The 12,351-nt window shown below is 51.7% G+C and overlaps 1 protein-coding gene across 1 annotated transcript in view; it reads left to right on the top strand.

The window, feature by feature from the left end:
- The window catches only part of Adgrd1 (adhesion G protein-coupled receptor D1), a 125,216-nt gene that overhangs the window by 90,080 nt on the left and 22,785 nt on the right, over nt 1-12,351 (top strand). Inside the window, exons 17-20 of the mRNA XM_036171637.1 lie at nt 998-1,121; nt 7,299-7,402; nt 8,410-8,521; nt 8,831-8,984. Of these exons, the coding sequence (XP_036027530.1) occupies nt 998-1,121; nt 7,299-7,402; nt 8,410-8,521; nt 8,831-8,984 (494 nt within the window). The remainder of the gene's footprint in view (nt 1-997; nt 1,122-7,298; nt 7,403-8,409; nt 8,522-8,830; nt 8,985-12,351) is intronic.

Raw genomic sequence — 12,351 nt, 5'->3', positions numbered from 1 at the left:
AACTCCAGCTCCAGGAGATCTAATGCCCTCTTCTGTCCTTTGCAGACACCTGTACTTACATGCAGATATATCCCCAGTCCCAAACACACACACACATACACACATACACACACACGCACACACACACACACAAACACACAGCCCCCCAATAAAATCCTTAAAATAAAATTTAAAGTGACAATAATGTATGTGCGTGTATAGTGTCTCTCTCTGTGTGTGTGACTGTGTGTGACTGTGTGTGTGTGTGTGTGTGTGTGTGTGTGTGTGTGTCTGCACATGCACATGCACATGCCATGGTCAGTAGAGAGCATCGAGTACCCTTGATACTTATCCAGCTTACTCCTTTGAATTGGAGTCTCTCCTTGAATCTCAAGCTTGCATTCTTTTTGGATGGCCTGGCAATTCCAGATATCCCCTGGCTCCCACTTGCCCACAGCATTGGGGTTGCAGGAGAATATAGGACCATGCCCAGCTTCTTACACAGGTGCTGGGAATCAAATGCAGGTTTTCATAGTCACACTGCAAGTAACATTAGCCACGACACCCTATTTCCAGCCTCACGGTTTTTAAAGTGTTGTGTAGGAGTTTTATCTTTATATCGACCACATTATATCATATTTGTATGCACTGCATTTTAGTTATGTGTGTATTACTTATACACCTTGCGTTTTATGTATCTGTCCTCTGGACACACGTTTAAGAACTGTAATGCTTTTTCTTAGGTCACTCATGAGTCCCTGAGTATTTGGTTTCCCAAGCTGGACTCTGGGCCACACACATTTCCTCCCAGGCTGGGAGGGGTCTAGGTGCTTTCCCAGTGGACCAAGCTGAGGCAGTGGCTCCTGCCTCTCTCTGTCCCAATGTCAGCCACTTCCCAGTTTTCATTCCTGAGCATGGTTTGCACCCTGATGTCAGGGTTAGCTAGTGAGCTGTTGAGCCTGCGAGGCTGAGGGGTGCTATTGTTCCCACTGATCATGCCTGTCCATTGTGTCCTCAGCTCCGGGGAAGGCGTCTGGTCAAGCCAGGGCTGTGCGCTCACAGAGGGGAACCTCACCCATTCAGTGTGCCACTGTACACATCTCACCAACTTCGCCATCCTCATGCAAGTGGTCCCACTGCAGGTGAGTGCCATATAGACCCCGCCTGGTCCTCAGGTCACAGCAGCTGTCTCCACCACCCTAGGAACAGATCTAGATGGGCTACAAAGTGATCTCCTATCTGGGAGGTGGCTGGACACAGTTAACATCTTTGAAGAGCAAGCTGAGGGGTCTGACATGTGGTCCACATAGAAGCCTACATTGGTTAAGGGAACATAATGGGACGTGGGACACCGATCACAAGCCTGGAGGGGAGATCAGCAGGAAGCTGTGAGCTGCCCTGGGAAGATGCTCTAGAGTTGCAGGAACTGAGCCTGTGGTGTCCAGCAAGCACACACCAAGAGCCCGCAGAGAAGGTACCTGGCCAGTGATGTTGCCTTTGGAGGTACCTCCTTAGTGGGCAGTTAAGCAAGTGAGCATCCAGTGTGCCTGAGAACCTGAGTGTTGCCAAAGACCACTAGAGGGAAGGGACAGGTGTACCCCTAGACTCCCTGAGGGAGACAGGAGCTTTCACACCATTGGGGGACATTTCAAATGACACCAGGGTAGAGAGCTTCCTCCTCCTCCTCTGGGTCCTCCATATGCTGGAGGGATAGTATGCCTTTTTTTTTTTCCCTACCTGAGAGGGTCTGCTGAGCAGCACAAAGGGATGCATACTCTCCAGGGAGTGGCTACTCATACCTGGCATTTGTCCCAAGAGAGGTCCAATCTACAAAGTCAAAAAGGGGGAAAAAAAAAACAACAGAAGAAGAAGAAGAAGGAAATCCAGACTCATTTATATTATGAATCTGTCACCAGTCAGTATTGGTGACACCAAATTTAGACAGCCTGTGGGTGTCTTCGTGGGAGAAAATCACATCTATTCATTGCTGGGAAAGGTTGATTTGAAAATGGTTTAAAATTATCTCCATTTAAAAGGAGCGGTTCATGAACATTAACGAAATTAAGGCAGATCTCACAAGCGAGGCCAAGCCCGGGGCACACTTATAGAATTCTAAAGGTGGCGTGAATGACCTCATGTCCCTGACACCAAGCTAGCTTCCTCCTGGGCACCTAATTTCCCCCTCATGGTCTTTGGGTTTGTGGTTCAAGTCTGCGCTGGGCACTCTTGTCCCGTCATGTTCCCATCTCTTTTACTCTCTGAGGCCTGTCAAAACCTTTTCCGTTCCTGGTTTCTTCCTAGGGGCTCACTTCTGGAGGCTTCTGTCTTCCTGGTTGAGTGAGTGTGGCCTCTCTGTGCTATCTCAACAGACAGTGAGTCATGCCTGAGTAGTAATGTAGACTGGTGGACCAATACTAGGAGGGATGCTCTAGGAGGATGCCCCAGGAGATGTCGGGGTGATGCCGCAGGTGAATCCAGGATATCTCAGTAGACCCCAAGGTGATTCCCTAGGAGACCATGGGATGGTGTCTCAGGAGACCCCAGGATGATGTCCTAGGGGACCCTAGAATGTGGTCTGAGACTGACCTTGGCCATTCAAGTGTTCATGAAGTTTGAATGTAGACGGCTTGACTCTTCACATCAGAATTTCATGCTTCAGACACTGGACCCGAAAGTCTCGATTTCTGGTTTTTAGAAAAGTCAAACGGGGCTAGGGAGGAGGCTTAGTGACTAAAACGCTTGCCTTGGAGGCGTGAAGACAAGAGTTCGGCTCCCGGAAGCATACATAAATGTTACGTGGTGGTGGGGTGGCCCATCGGTCATTCCAACCTTGGACGGTGGAGATGGGATCCCCAGAGCAAGCTAGCTAGCTAGACTAGCCACATGGGAGAGCTCTGGGTTTGACTGGGAGACCCTGACTCAATAAATAAGGTGGAAGAGGGATGAAGATTTCTGACATCAACCTCATGCAACCACATGCAAGCAAGCACACATGTGCACATGCACCATACACGTGCCTTTCACACACACACACACACACACACACACACACACAGTGAGAGAGATGGGGGTTGGGGTGGGAAAATTAGTTAAGTTTAATTAAAGAGCAGAAGACCCAGCCACACTGAGCTGAATGTGACCAGAAAAGATATTGGAGGGGATAGAGGTGTTATCCTGGCCCCTTCAGGGAAAGGGTTTATGGGTCCAGATCATCTTTATCTCCATCACTTTCTCTACCATGGTCAGTAGCTGTTCACCTTCAGTTTGTGCTGAAGATAGCAACACTTATCATTCTTGTCTACGGGGGAGGATGTCCTGGCCACTCTGAGGGGCTCAGGTGAAGGATGAGCCATCTTTGGGCAGAGTGGCCCTGCATGCTTCTCTGAGTAGGAGCCTCCGCTGGTCTCCTGAAGTCTCTCCAGGCACTTCAAGGACATTGAGTTTGTGGTCGCTGACTCAGAGGGATCCAGTCCTGAAACCAATGCCAGGGTTTCTTTTTTTGGGCATTTCTAAATCTGGCCACGGTGGGAAAGAAAGGGCACAGCCAGGGCATACAATGCTTCCCTGTTGCGTGTGTTGTGTGGGGGTGCTGTTATGGAGCCCCTTTCCAACCCATGGCCATTGCACCATCTCTAGGCTGGATGCAAGATAGTGGCGGTCATCCACAGCCACCAAGGGGGCCTGCATGTAGGCGTGAAAGAAGGGAATGAGGAGACCAGTACAACCCAGTGTGAGCCGCTTTTGTGGTTCCAGAAATGCTGTCTAGCCAGAGCTCCCTGGATGTTTCTCGGGGTTGGGGGCATATATGAGGACCGAGCACAAACAGGCTCTATGTGTAGGCAACCTCCAGTAACTGTCCCTGTCCTGGGCTGTGGGTCTTCAGTGCTAGCCCCTCTATAAGTCAACTGTGCCAGCTACTGGGACACACAGGGCTCCTCCCTGCCATGTGCTGTGTGGGTCTGCCAAACCTCAGTTCTACTACCATCTACAGTAGAGCAGGGGGGGGGGGGGGGGGGGGGGGGTTGGCACAGGGGCGGGACTTGCTTCTGGAGGCCCATGGCAGATATCCAAAGGGGAAGGAGTGGGCATGATCCAGCCTGAGAACTCAGCCTCAGCACCCTACCTTGAGTCCCTAACCCGGAGCACTCAGCTGAGGGTTCAGTCTCTGGAACCGGCCATCATCCCCTAACACCCAGCCCTGAACCCCCAGCCTCTTGAACTCCATGCCTGGCAGAGAATGAGCTTGGAGCATCAGAGTCTTAGGGATGTCCTGGTTTTGAGGGCTCACGGGGTAGAGAGAGGAGTATGGGGGTGGGGGGTGGGGCCGGGGCAGGTCTAGCCACTCCCTCTGGGACTGTGGACCTCTTACATTCAAATGTCAGCGTCGGAAGTGGGTCAGTGAATAAGGTATTTACCGCACAAGTGGGGACTAGAGTTTAGGTCGCTAGCCACCCAAAGAAAAACTGAGTGGGCATAGATGAATCCCTGGTACAAGCTGGCTAACTAGGCTAATGCATTTGGCTCTGGCTTTAGCATGAGACCTTGCCTCAGTAATACAGTAGGGAGCGTGACTGAAGGGGATACCGGAAGCCAGTGTCACCCGTGAAGGGCACAAATTATGTGCAGGCTAGAGGCCTCAGAGCAGACTCTCCTCTGCCTCACCTTCTCTGCTCCCTGTCCTGGCCCCTCCCGTTGCCTCCCCCTTCAAGTTCGAGTCTGGCCCCCATCCTGTCTCTCCTCCTCTCACTCTCTCCCCGTGGCAGCCTCCCTGTCAGGCATCTTTCCCTTCAGGCTCTGGGGAGGCTCCTGGGCCGCCTGGGCCACGGCAGTGAGCCTAGGATGAGCCTAGGAAGTCATGGGAGAGGTAACTGTGTAAACTGCTCCTAGGAGGGCCCGGGAGGGCAGGAGAGAGAAGGGCACCTGGGACAGAGGAGATGAAAGGGAAGTGTATAAAAGGTTGCCGGGTAACCTCTGGGGAGCCCCACCCTCACTCCTTACTCTGGGGTCCACCTTCTGACTCCCCGACCTCAGCTCCTCTAGCCAGGCCCAGGATGCCGCAGTTGAAATAGAGACACAGATGGTGCTGATGTTATTCTAGAATCTTCATTAAGAATCAGCCGCTCTGAAACTGGGGCCGATGAGCTCTCTCCAGATGTGGGGGTGGGTGGTGAGTGGGGACGGGGCCTATCTGCCTCTTCTGGGATCCTATTTCAGGAGGAAGCTGCCTTCAGAATGGGGCTCATCCCACAAGGAGCAGAGGTAGGCTTGGTGGTTCTAGGTGCAGGGACAGGGCAGATGAGGCAGAGGGAAGTCTCCAACCTAGAGGGCCCAAAATGGAGCAAAGGGTTGATGATGGCCAGCGCAGGCAGCTCTGGCTCCAAGGTTGAAGTGTACCATAGCCTAGGTTCCGGCCTCCTTATGGACAGGGTGCCCCACAGAGGTCCAAGGACCAGATGGAAGATGTGCGAGGAAGTGGAGGAATTCTCTGTGGGTCCTGTAGAAATTGTACACACCAGGCAGAGAGCAAACCGACATCTCCCCTCTCCCTCTCTCCTGCCTCCTGGGTCCTGCTTGCATGCACGCACACAGGCTTTCCCATCATCACCGACATGCCTTCTGAGCCGGCAGCAAGCACCTCTTTGTTCTCCGAACAAAGGGTGAAGATTGCTCCCTTCTTACAAACGCATCCGTGTATCTTGACGATTGCTTCGCCTAGGTGCATACAGACCCAGCCACATTCATGTGAGCTAATGCCGTGTCTCCCCAGGACTCTGACCTCCGTGGGGGGCATGCTTCAGGGGTGGTTGTCTCTCCAGCCATTTCAGACAAGGGTGAGATGTCACACACCTCTTCATGCCCCCATTTGAGTGCTGTGGGCTAAGTCCTCTTGGTGGACCCGAAGACCAAGAAGTTTAATGCTAAAACCCATCCCGCTGTCTCAAGCTGCCTGGCTATGCTTCGGGGATGAACTAGAAAACAGGGGGACCTTTGACTGCAGTTACTCCCTCCACCATCACTTTGGGGTCAGGACCTGCCAGCCCAGGGAGAGGGTCCTTATTTCCTAGTGTTTACAAAGGACTCAGTCCTGAGAACCTGTGTCACACCTGGCTCCAGTTCCCACCAGGACTCCAGGTCCTGGCTTCTGCCCTGTAGCCAGGAAGGTAGTTAGTCCCCTGTCATGATTGACATCTTAGCCACCTCATCAGCCCCGAGGAGCCTCCTGGCTTTTGATGAAAGTCCTGAATTTTATTCACTATGAAGGACAGATATGCCTTGTGTTCCAGTAAGCCAGGCAGCTGATGGGATACAGAGACTCCCAGTTCCTAGGAGGAAGTGTTGGAGCCCTGGACCCCCTAGTTGGCTCTTATGAGGTGACCTAAGTTGGAGGGGGCCTAGACTTTGTGTCTGATGAACCCCATGATTAAGATAAGGGACAGTCGCCAAGCTAGAGCTGCCCAGGGAACCATGGAGTCTCTCAAGGTCTGGCTGTGCCCGGGCTCTGTCCAGGGCCAGAGGGCTGCATGGAGGGATTTTAGCATCCACTGGAGCTTGGACATCATCTCTGAGAGCCACAAATGGGAAGGAACCAGCTTTGACAAAACAGAGATGGGTACTGGATGCTAGGGCATGGATGGAACACTTGGGAATGGGCTGCTGGGCTCTAGTGGGGTGCAAATTCTGTTTACACATGTCTTGTTTTGTCATGAAAGATGATCTGTCACAGCAGGCCTCGAACTCACAGAGATCCGCCTGGCTCTGCTTCCCAAGTGCTGGGATTAAAGGCGTACGCCACCACCGCCCAGCTAGCGATGCTCTTACACTGAGGGCCAGAGAGGGTACTGACCTTCTGCAAGTCAGTATAGCCTCTCACCTAACATGCTGTGAGTGGTCTTCCTGAGTCCTTCATGTCTGTAAATCCACTGACACACACACACCCTCCCTGCTTCAAGTCCATCACTGTTATCTCCTGCATTTCATAGCCAGTGGAGGCATATGTCTCTGGTCACCCTAGATCACCCATTCAGACATGGCTGAATGGACTTGAGCACGGGTGGTGGTGGTGGTGGTGGTGGTGTTGTAGTAGAAGAGGTCAGGTAACCTAAGTCAGGAAGCCAGGCAATATGGCAATAGCAACCCGAAGCATGGTTCATGTCAACCCTGAAGTCCAGTATGGTATATCTCTCTGCCTGTGACTGGGGTAGGAGGCAGGCCTCGGTGGTCAGCATCACAGGGTCAGTGCTATGGCATCATGTGGCACCCTCCCAGCCATTGGAATGGGGTCCAAGGCCAGCCACCCACACCTTGTTCTGTTCCTGCAGCTCACACGTGGACACCAGGTGGCGCTGTCGTCCATCAGTTACATTGGCTGCTCTCTGTCGGTTCTCTGTCTGGCTGCCACACTGGTCACCTTTGCTGTCCTGTCGTGAGTCACCCTCTCCTTGTGTCCCCAGAAGGCCTAGCAACTTCCTGGAAATATCTGTGTATCCTGCCACTCTGGTCATACCTCTCTCTGGCTTTACAGACCCGAGGGGTATATCCCAGCCCTGCTAGGTGGGGTCCAGATGTGACGATGTGACTGCTCTCCAGTGACATTCATTTTCAAAATCTGAGGTGCAGGGATGACATAAAGAAATAGCAGGGCCTGTGGAGTGGGGTCAATAGGTTTTAGGCATACTAGAAAGGTCTGGAAAGTCCCACATCGACACTTGAGGAGTTCTGGGTGATATCTGAGCCAGGCAAGAGTTAGCATAGGTATCCTTGATTCTCCCCCCCCCACTCCCCACCCCCCAGTAAGCTATGATGTCTGGTTTTGAGGCCAAGTCATGCACAGATGCCTTTGGATGGGGCCCATCAATAACCAAGAAAGCCAAATAAATAACGCTTTCTTGTGCAGTCTGCCACGTACAAAGGAGACAGTACAGAGGTGAGCATCTTGGGGCAGGAGGCTAGGAAGCTCTCCCTGTTCATTGCCATCCAAGCCTACAGGCAGAACCCTGCCAGGAACAACTAGAAAAGGATGGCGGGTCCTGCAACCATCCTCCTGTATCCTAGCAGCTCTCTCCCTCCCTGCTGCCCTCACGGATGTTGATGGTGTCAAGGCGTGTATATTCTGCAGGTTCTAGCATTCAGATGAGTGTCCCTGCCAACCCCCAACCCCCATGGTGGAGGGTGTGAAACAGAAGAGGGCCCAGGGATGTTAGGAGAACCACTGGACTGTCTGGAAGGGCTCAGGCTGTGCAGAGTGGTTGGGAAGGACCTGGGATGCTAGCCAAGGGTCATAGGGAGCTGCTGAGGGTCCAAGCAGGGAGCAACAGCATGGAGGAGTAGATGCCATAAAGATACCCATGGTTTCTCAAAGGTAGGGGACCAGAATGGGGACCGGGTGTCAAGGCTGAGCTCCAGGACTCACACTCGCCTCTCTGTCTTTAGTTCTGTCAGTACCATCCGGAACCAGCGTTACCACATCCATGCCAACCTGTCCTTTGCCGTCCTGGTGGCCCAGGTTCTGCTGCTCATCAGCTTCCGTGTCGAGCCTGGCACGGTGAGTAGGTGCTGATCCTCACCCCGCAGCTGCGCCTCCCTCTGCACCTAGGTGTCTCTTCAGGAGACACTGGGGAGAGGATTTGTTGGGGGTCCTCTCTTGAGGCCTGGTGCTAGGAGTGGGCGTGGGTGAGTGGCAGAGTCAGAGGCTGTAGAAGAACTTGAGACTGAGAACTGAGCCTCAGCTCCCCGGGATGAAAGTGAGGTGATGTGACTAGAGGTGTCCAGGAGATAGACACGGGTTAGAAAAACCTCAGCATGGCCATTGTGCACTGCGTGGCCTCACCCTACGTCTTTGCTTGGCTCCCAGGTCCCGTGCCAGGTACTGGCTGTTCTCCTGCACTACTTCTTCCTGAGTGCCTTTGCTTGGATGCTGGTGGAGGGACTGCATCTCTACAGCATGGTGATAAAGGTCTTCGGGTCCGAGGACAGCAAGCATCTCTACTACTATGGGATAGGCTGGGGTATGTAGTAGGGGTGGGGCAGATGCCAGGGATAGGGTGGGGTATGTGTCAGGGGTGGGGCAGATGGCAGGGGCTGAACCAATTAACATAAGTTGGGAGGGAGGAGGTGGGCCAGGTGTGATGGAGTGGGTCTTAGTGACAATGAGGCGGAGTGGGTGAGTGTGGGACAGACAGGCTTTGGGGGAGATGAGATGGGTCATAAAGAGATGGGGTGGGATCAGGTGGAGATAAAATGGGATCAGGTGGCGATGAGATCAGGTAGAGATGGGATGGGATCAGGTGGAGATGGGGTGGGATCAGGTAGAGATGGGATGGGATCAGGTGGAGATGGGGTGGGATCAGGTGGAGATGGGGTGGGTCCAGGTGGAGATGGGATGGGATGGGGGATCAGGTTGTGGGGTGACCTTGGTGAAGATGGGAATGGTCAGCATGATTCCATTTTCGGACATTGCTGTAGGTGTACATCACTGTTTGTCTCACGGTTTTTTAATGTTCCATCATCTCGGGAAGAATGAGCTCTCTGCTGTTGGATGGTGTGTTCTATCAGTGTCAGGCTTAGCTGGCTCAAGGTGACATCCAGGGTGTCTGTTTTGGCCTAGATCTTTCCTCTCTTTGCTCTACCCATGATTTGAAATGAGGTACTGATGTCACTTGGTCCTGTTCCTGTGTCTCCCCCTTTGCCTCCTTTTGAATTAAGTGGGTGTTTTCCTGCGCACCATTTTAATTCCCTTAATGAGTTTTCCACTGTATTTTCTGGGTTGTTTTCTTAGTGGTTGCCCCCGTGCTTACTGTATGCATTTCAGCATATTAAAAATCTATTTTATGTTCTTACTAAATTACAGTGCAACACGGAAACGCTGCTTTTAAGTGGTTCTATTACTTTATTCCTCTTTCTGTGGTTATTGCTACACATATCACATCTACATGGGAGGGGCACAGGCTGTAATATTACTTTATCAACCCCGCCTTGCTAAAAGAAGCCAAGAAAGGAGATGGGGCGTGTACCCACAGTGTTGGTCCTATTACCCATTGGGCGCACCATGTCTGGCCCTCTGCGTTTGTCCCCGTGAATCTGAATTGCCATCTGGCTTTGTCACCCTGCTCCAACACAGCTTTGTCATCCTCCCTCTCTGGTGTGCCTCGGAAGCTTATTACATTTCTATTTGTTATGGGCCTAATAATGCAGTTCTATAAATGTCATTTGATATTATTGCTTTTTAACTCGATTGAGGAAGAAAAAAAAAGAGGGTGCACAAATCTGCTGTTGCTTATAATTCCGTAATTTATCGGTGCTCTCTGTGTGTGTAGGTCTGTGTTTCTATGCATGTCCATGCTTTTGTGTATCTCTGTGTATGTGTGTGTGTGTGTGTGCGTGTGTGTGTGTCTGCATTGCCATAGGTGTGCATGCATGTGTCTTTGTGTCTGCACTGATGTGCATGTCTGTGCATGTCACTGCCTTTGGTGCTGCTGGTTCTCATCCTGGAGCACTCTCTTCCCCTCCTGCTGCTGGTTCTCATCCTGGAGCACTCTCTTCCCCTCCTGCTGCTGGTTCTCATCCTGGAGCACTCTCTTCCCCTCCTGCTGCTGGATCTCATCCTGGAGCACTCTTCCCTTTCTGTGGCTGTTGAGGCAGGCCTTCTAATCACATGCTTGGATGGGATGGTTATTTATCCAGCCACATCATTCTCACCTTCATTTTTATAAGGTGGTTGTGCCAGACCCAGATTTTTTTCCCTGGGTCATTTTGTGGCCCCTCATTACCTCCGTCTCCACTGTTCCCCTGAAGTCTGCTCTTTATCCTGACAGCTCCTGGAGCCGAAGGGCTGCTTTTCTCCTGTGCTGTTCAGCGGTTTCACTTGCTTTCAGTCTTTGCACTTGGTCATGTCCAGGCTGCCTCCCTCCTGCGCTCCCTGGCATTCTTCCTGGTCCTTATCTGCTGTTGAAGTAGCCAGGATGTCTTCAGATACCTGCTTTGCTCTCTCTCCTCTCTGGCACTCTCTAGCACCTGTCAGAAGTCCGAGGGTGTCTCCGTTTCTCTGGGGACTCTGCCGGCTCCTGTTTGCTCTGATCATCATGTGGCATAGTCTGTGTGGTGTTTGAGTCCCCCAGATTCTTCCTCCTGCCATTTGGCCCCTGATGGCTCGCTCCTCCAGGGAAGCCTTCATTTCAATGATTATACTTTTCAGTTCCAGAATGCCCATTTAATCCTTGTTTCTCCTTTTTAAAAAAAATGCTATCTGGTACCCTGAAGAGACATCGCCATCACACTCTGGTGGCTTTAGTTAGTTCTTCCAATATCGTCAATGACATTGGCCCCTCCCAGGCAGTTTCTCAGCAACCTTTTCTTTTGTGCGGACCACACTTTCTGCTATCCTGTATGACTTAGAACCTTGGCTGAGGATTTGGTGTTTGTGGATGAGATCGTTTAGGGCCCTGAGCATCCTCCAATGCTTACCTGCCGCTGGCTGGCTCGCTGCTCTGTTACTTGACTGCTTGAAGCTAGTCCTGGCCTGACATTGCCTAGCAGGGTATGAGAGTGCAGGAATAGAGCGAGGACAGTGGCCACCTGGTGTCATGCTGTTCTTCATAGGGCTCTGGGAAGGGACAGTGGCTTCTGGTCTGCACCGTGTTCCTCACTACCCTGAGAGTCAGCTGAGGTAGGACACAGAGAGCTGCCACATCTTCATAGATAAACACACTTCAGGCTGGGGTTGGAGGGTGTCAAGCAGCGTGGGTGTCAATGACTTCCTTAGAATGGAGCTTTCCAATGCAGAGCTGAGGGTTAGGGATTTTGGCTCTGCCCCCTATGAATACCCTGCAGGACTGGGCTGGGGAGCATGGGAAGGGTCGAGCCCTGCTCATGTCACCAGCCAGTAAGCAGTAAGCCATTCAAGTGTCCCTGGCCTCCCTAGCCTCCTTCTTCTTCTTCTTCTTCTTCTTCTTCTTCTTCTTCTTCTTCTTCTTCTTCTTCTTCTTCTTCTTCTTCTTCTTCTTCTTCTTTTTCTTCTTCTTCTTCTTCTTCTTCTTCTTCTTCTTCTTCTTCTTCTTCTTCTTCTTCTTCTTCTTCTTCTTCTTCTTCTTCTTCTTCAAGACAGGGTTTCTCTGTGTAGCTTTGGAGCCTGTCCTAGATCTCACTCTGTAGACCAGGCTAGCCTTGAACTCATAGAGATCTGCCTGCCTCTGCCTCCCGAGTGCTGGGATTAAAGGCGTGCGCCACCATCACCTGGCTGGTCTCCCTATTCTTACAGTGATTTTTGTGGATGTCCTTGAGATTGTTTATCTGTTGGACACTTAGGAAAGTTTACAGGGATTTTGAAAGTTTCAAAAATTGGATCCTTATCATCCATCGTCTCACTGAGCCATGGCC

Source organism: Onychomys torridus, chromosome 22 (assembly GCF_903995425.1).
Source record: "Onychomys torridus chromosome 22, mOncTor1.1, whole genome shotgun sequence".
In the NCBI taxonomy this organism is placed as follows: domain Eukaryota; kingdom Metazoa; phylum Chordata; class Mammalia; order Rodentia; family Cricetidae; genus Onychomys; species Onychomys torridus.
The sequence above is the reverse complement of the archived record's forward strand: the minus strand, read 5'-3'. Positions and strand labels throughout refer to the sequence as shown.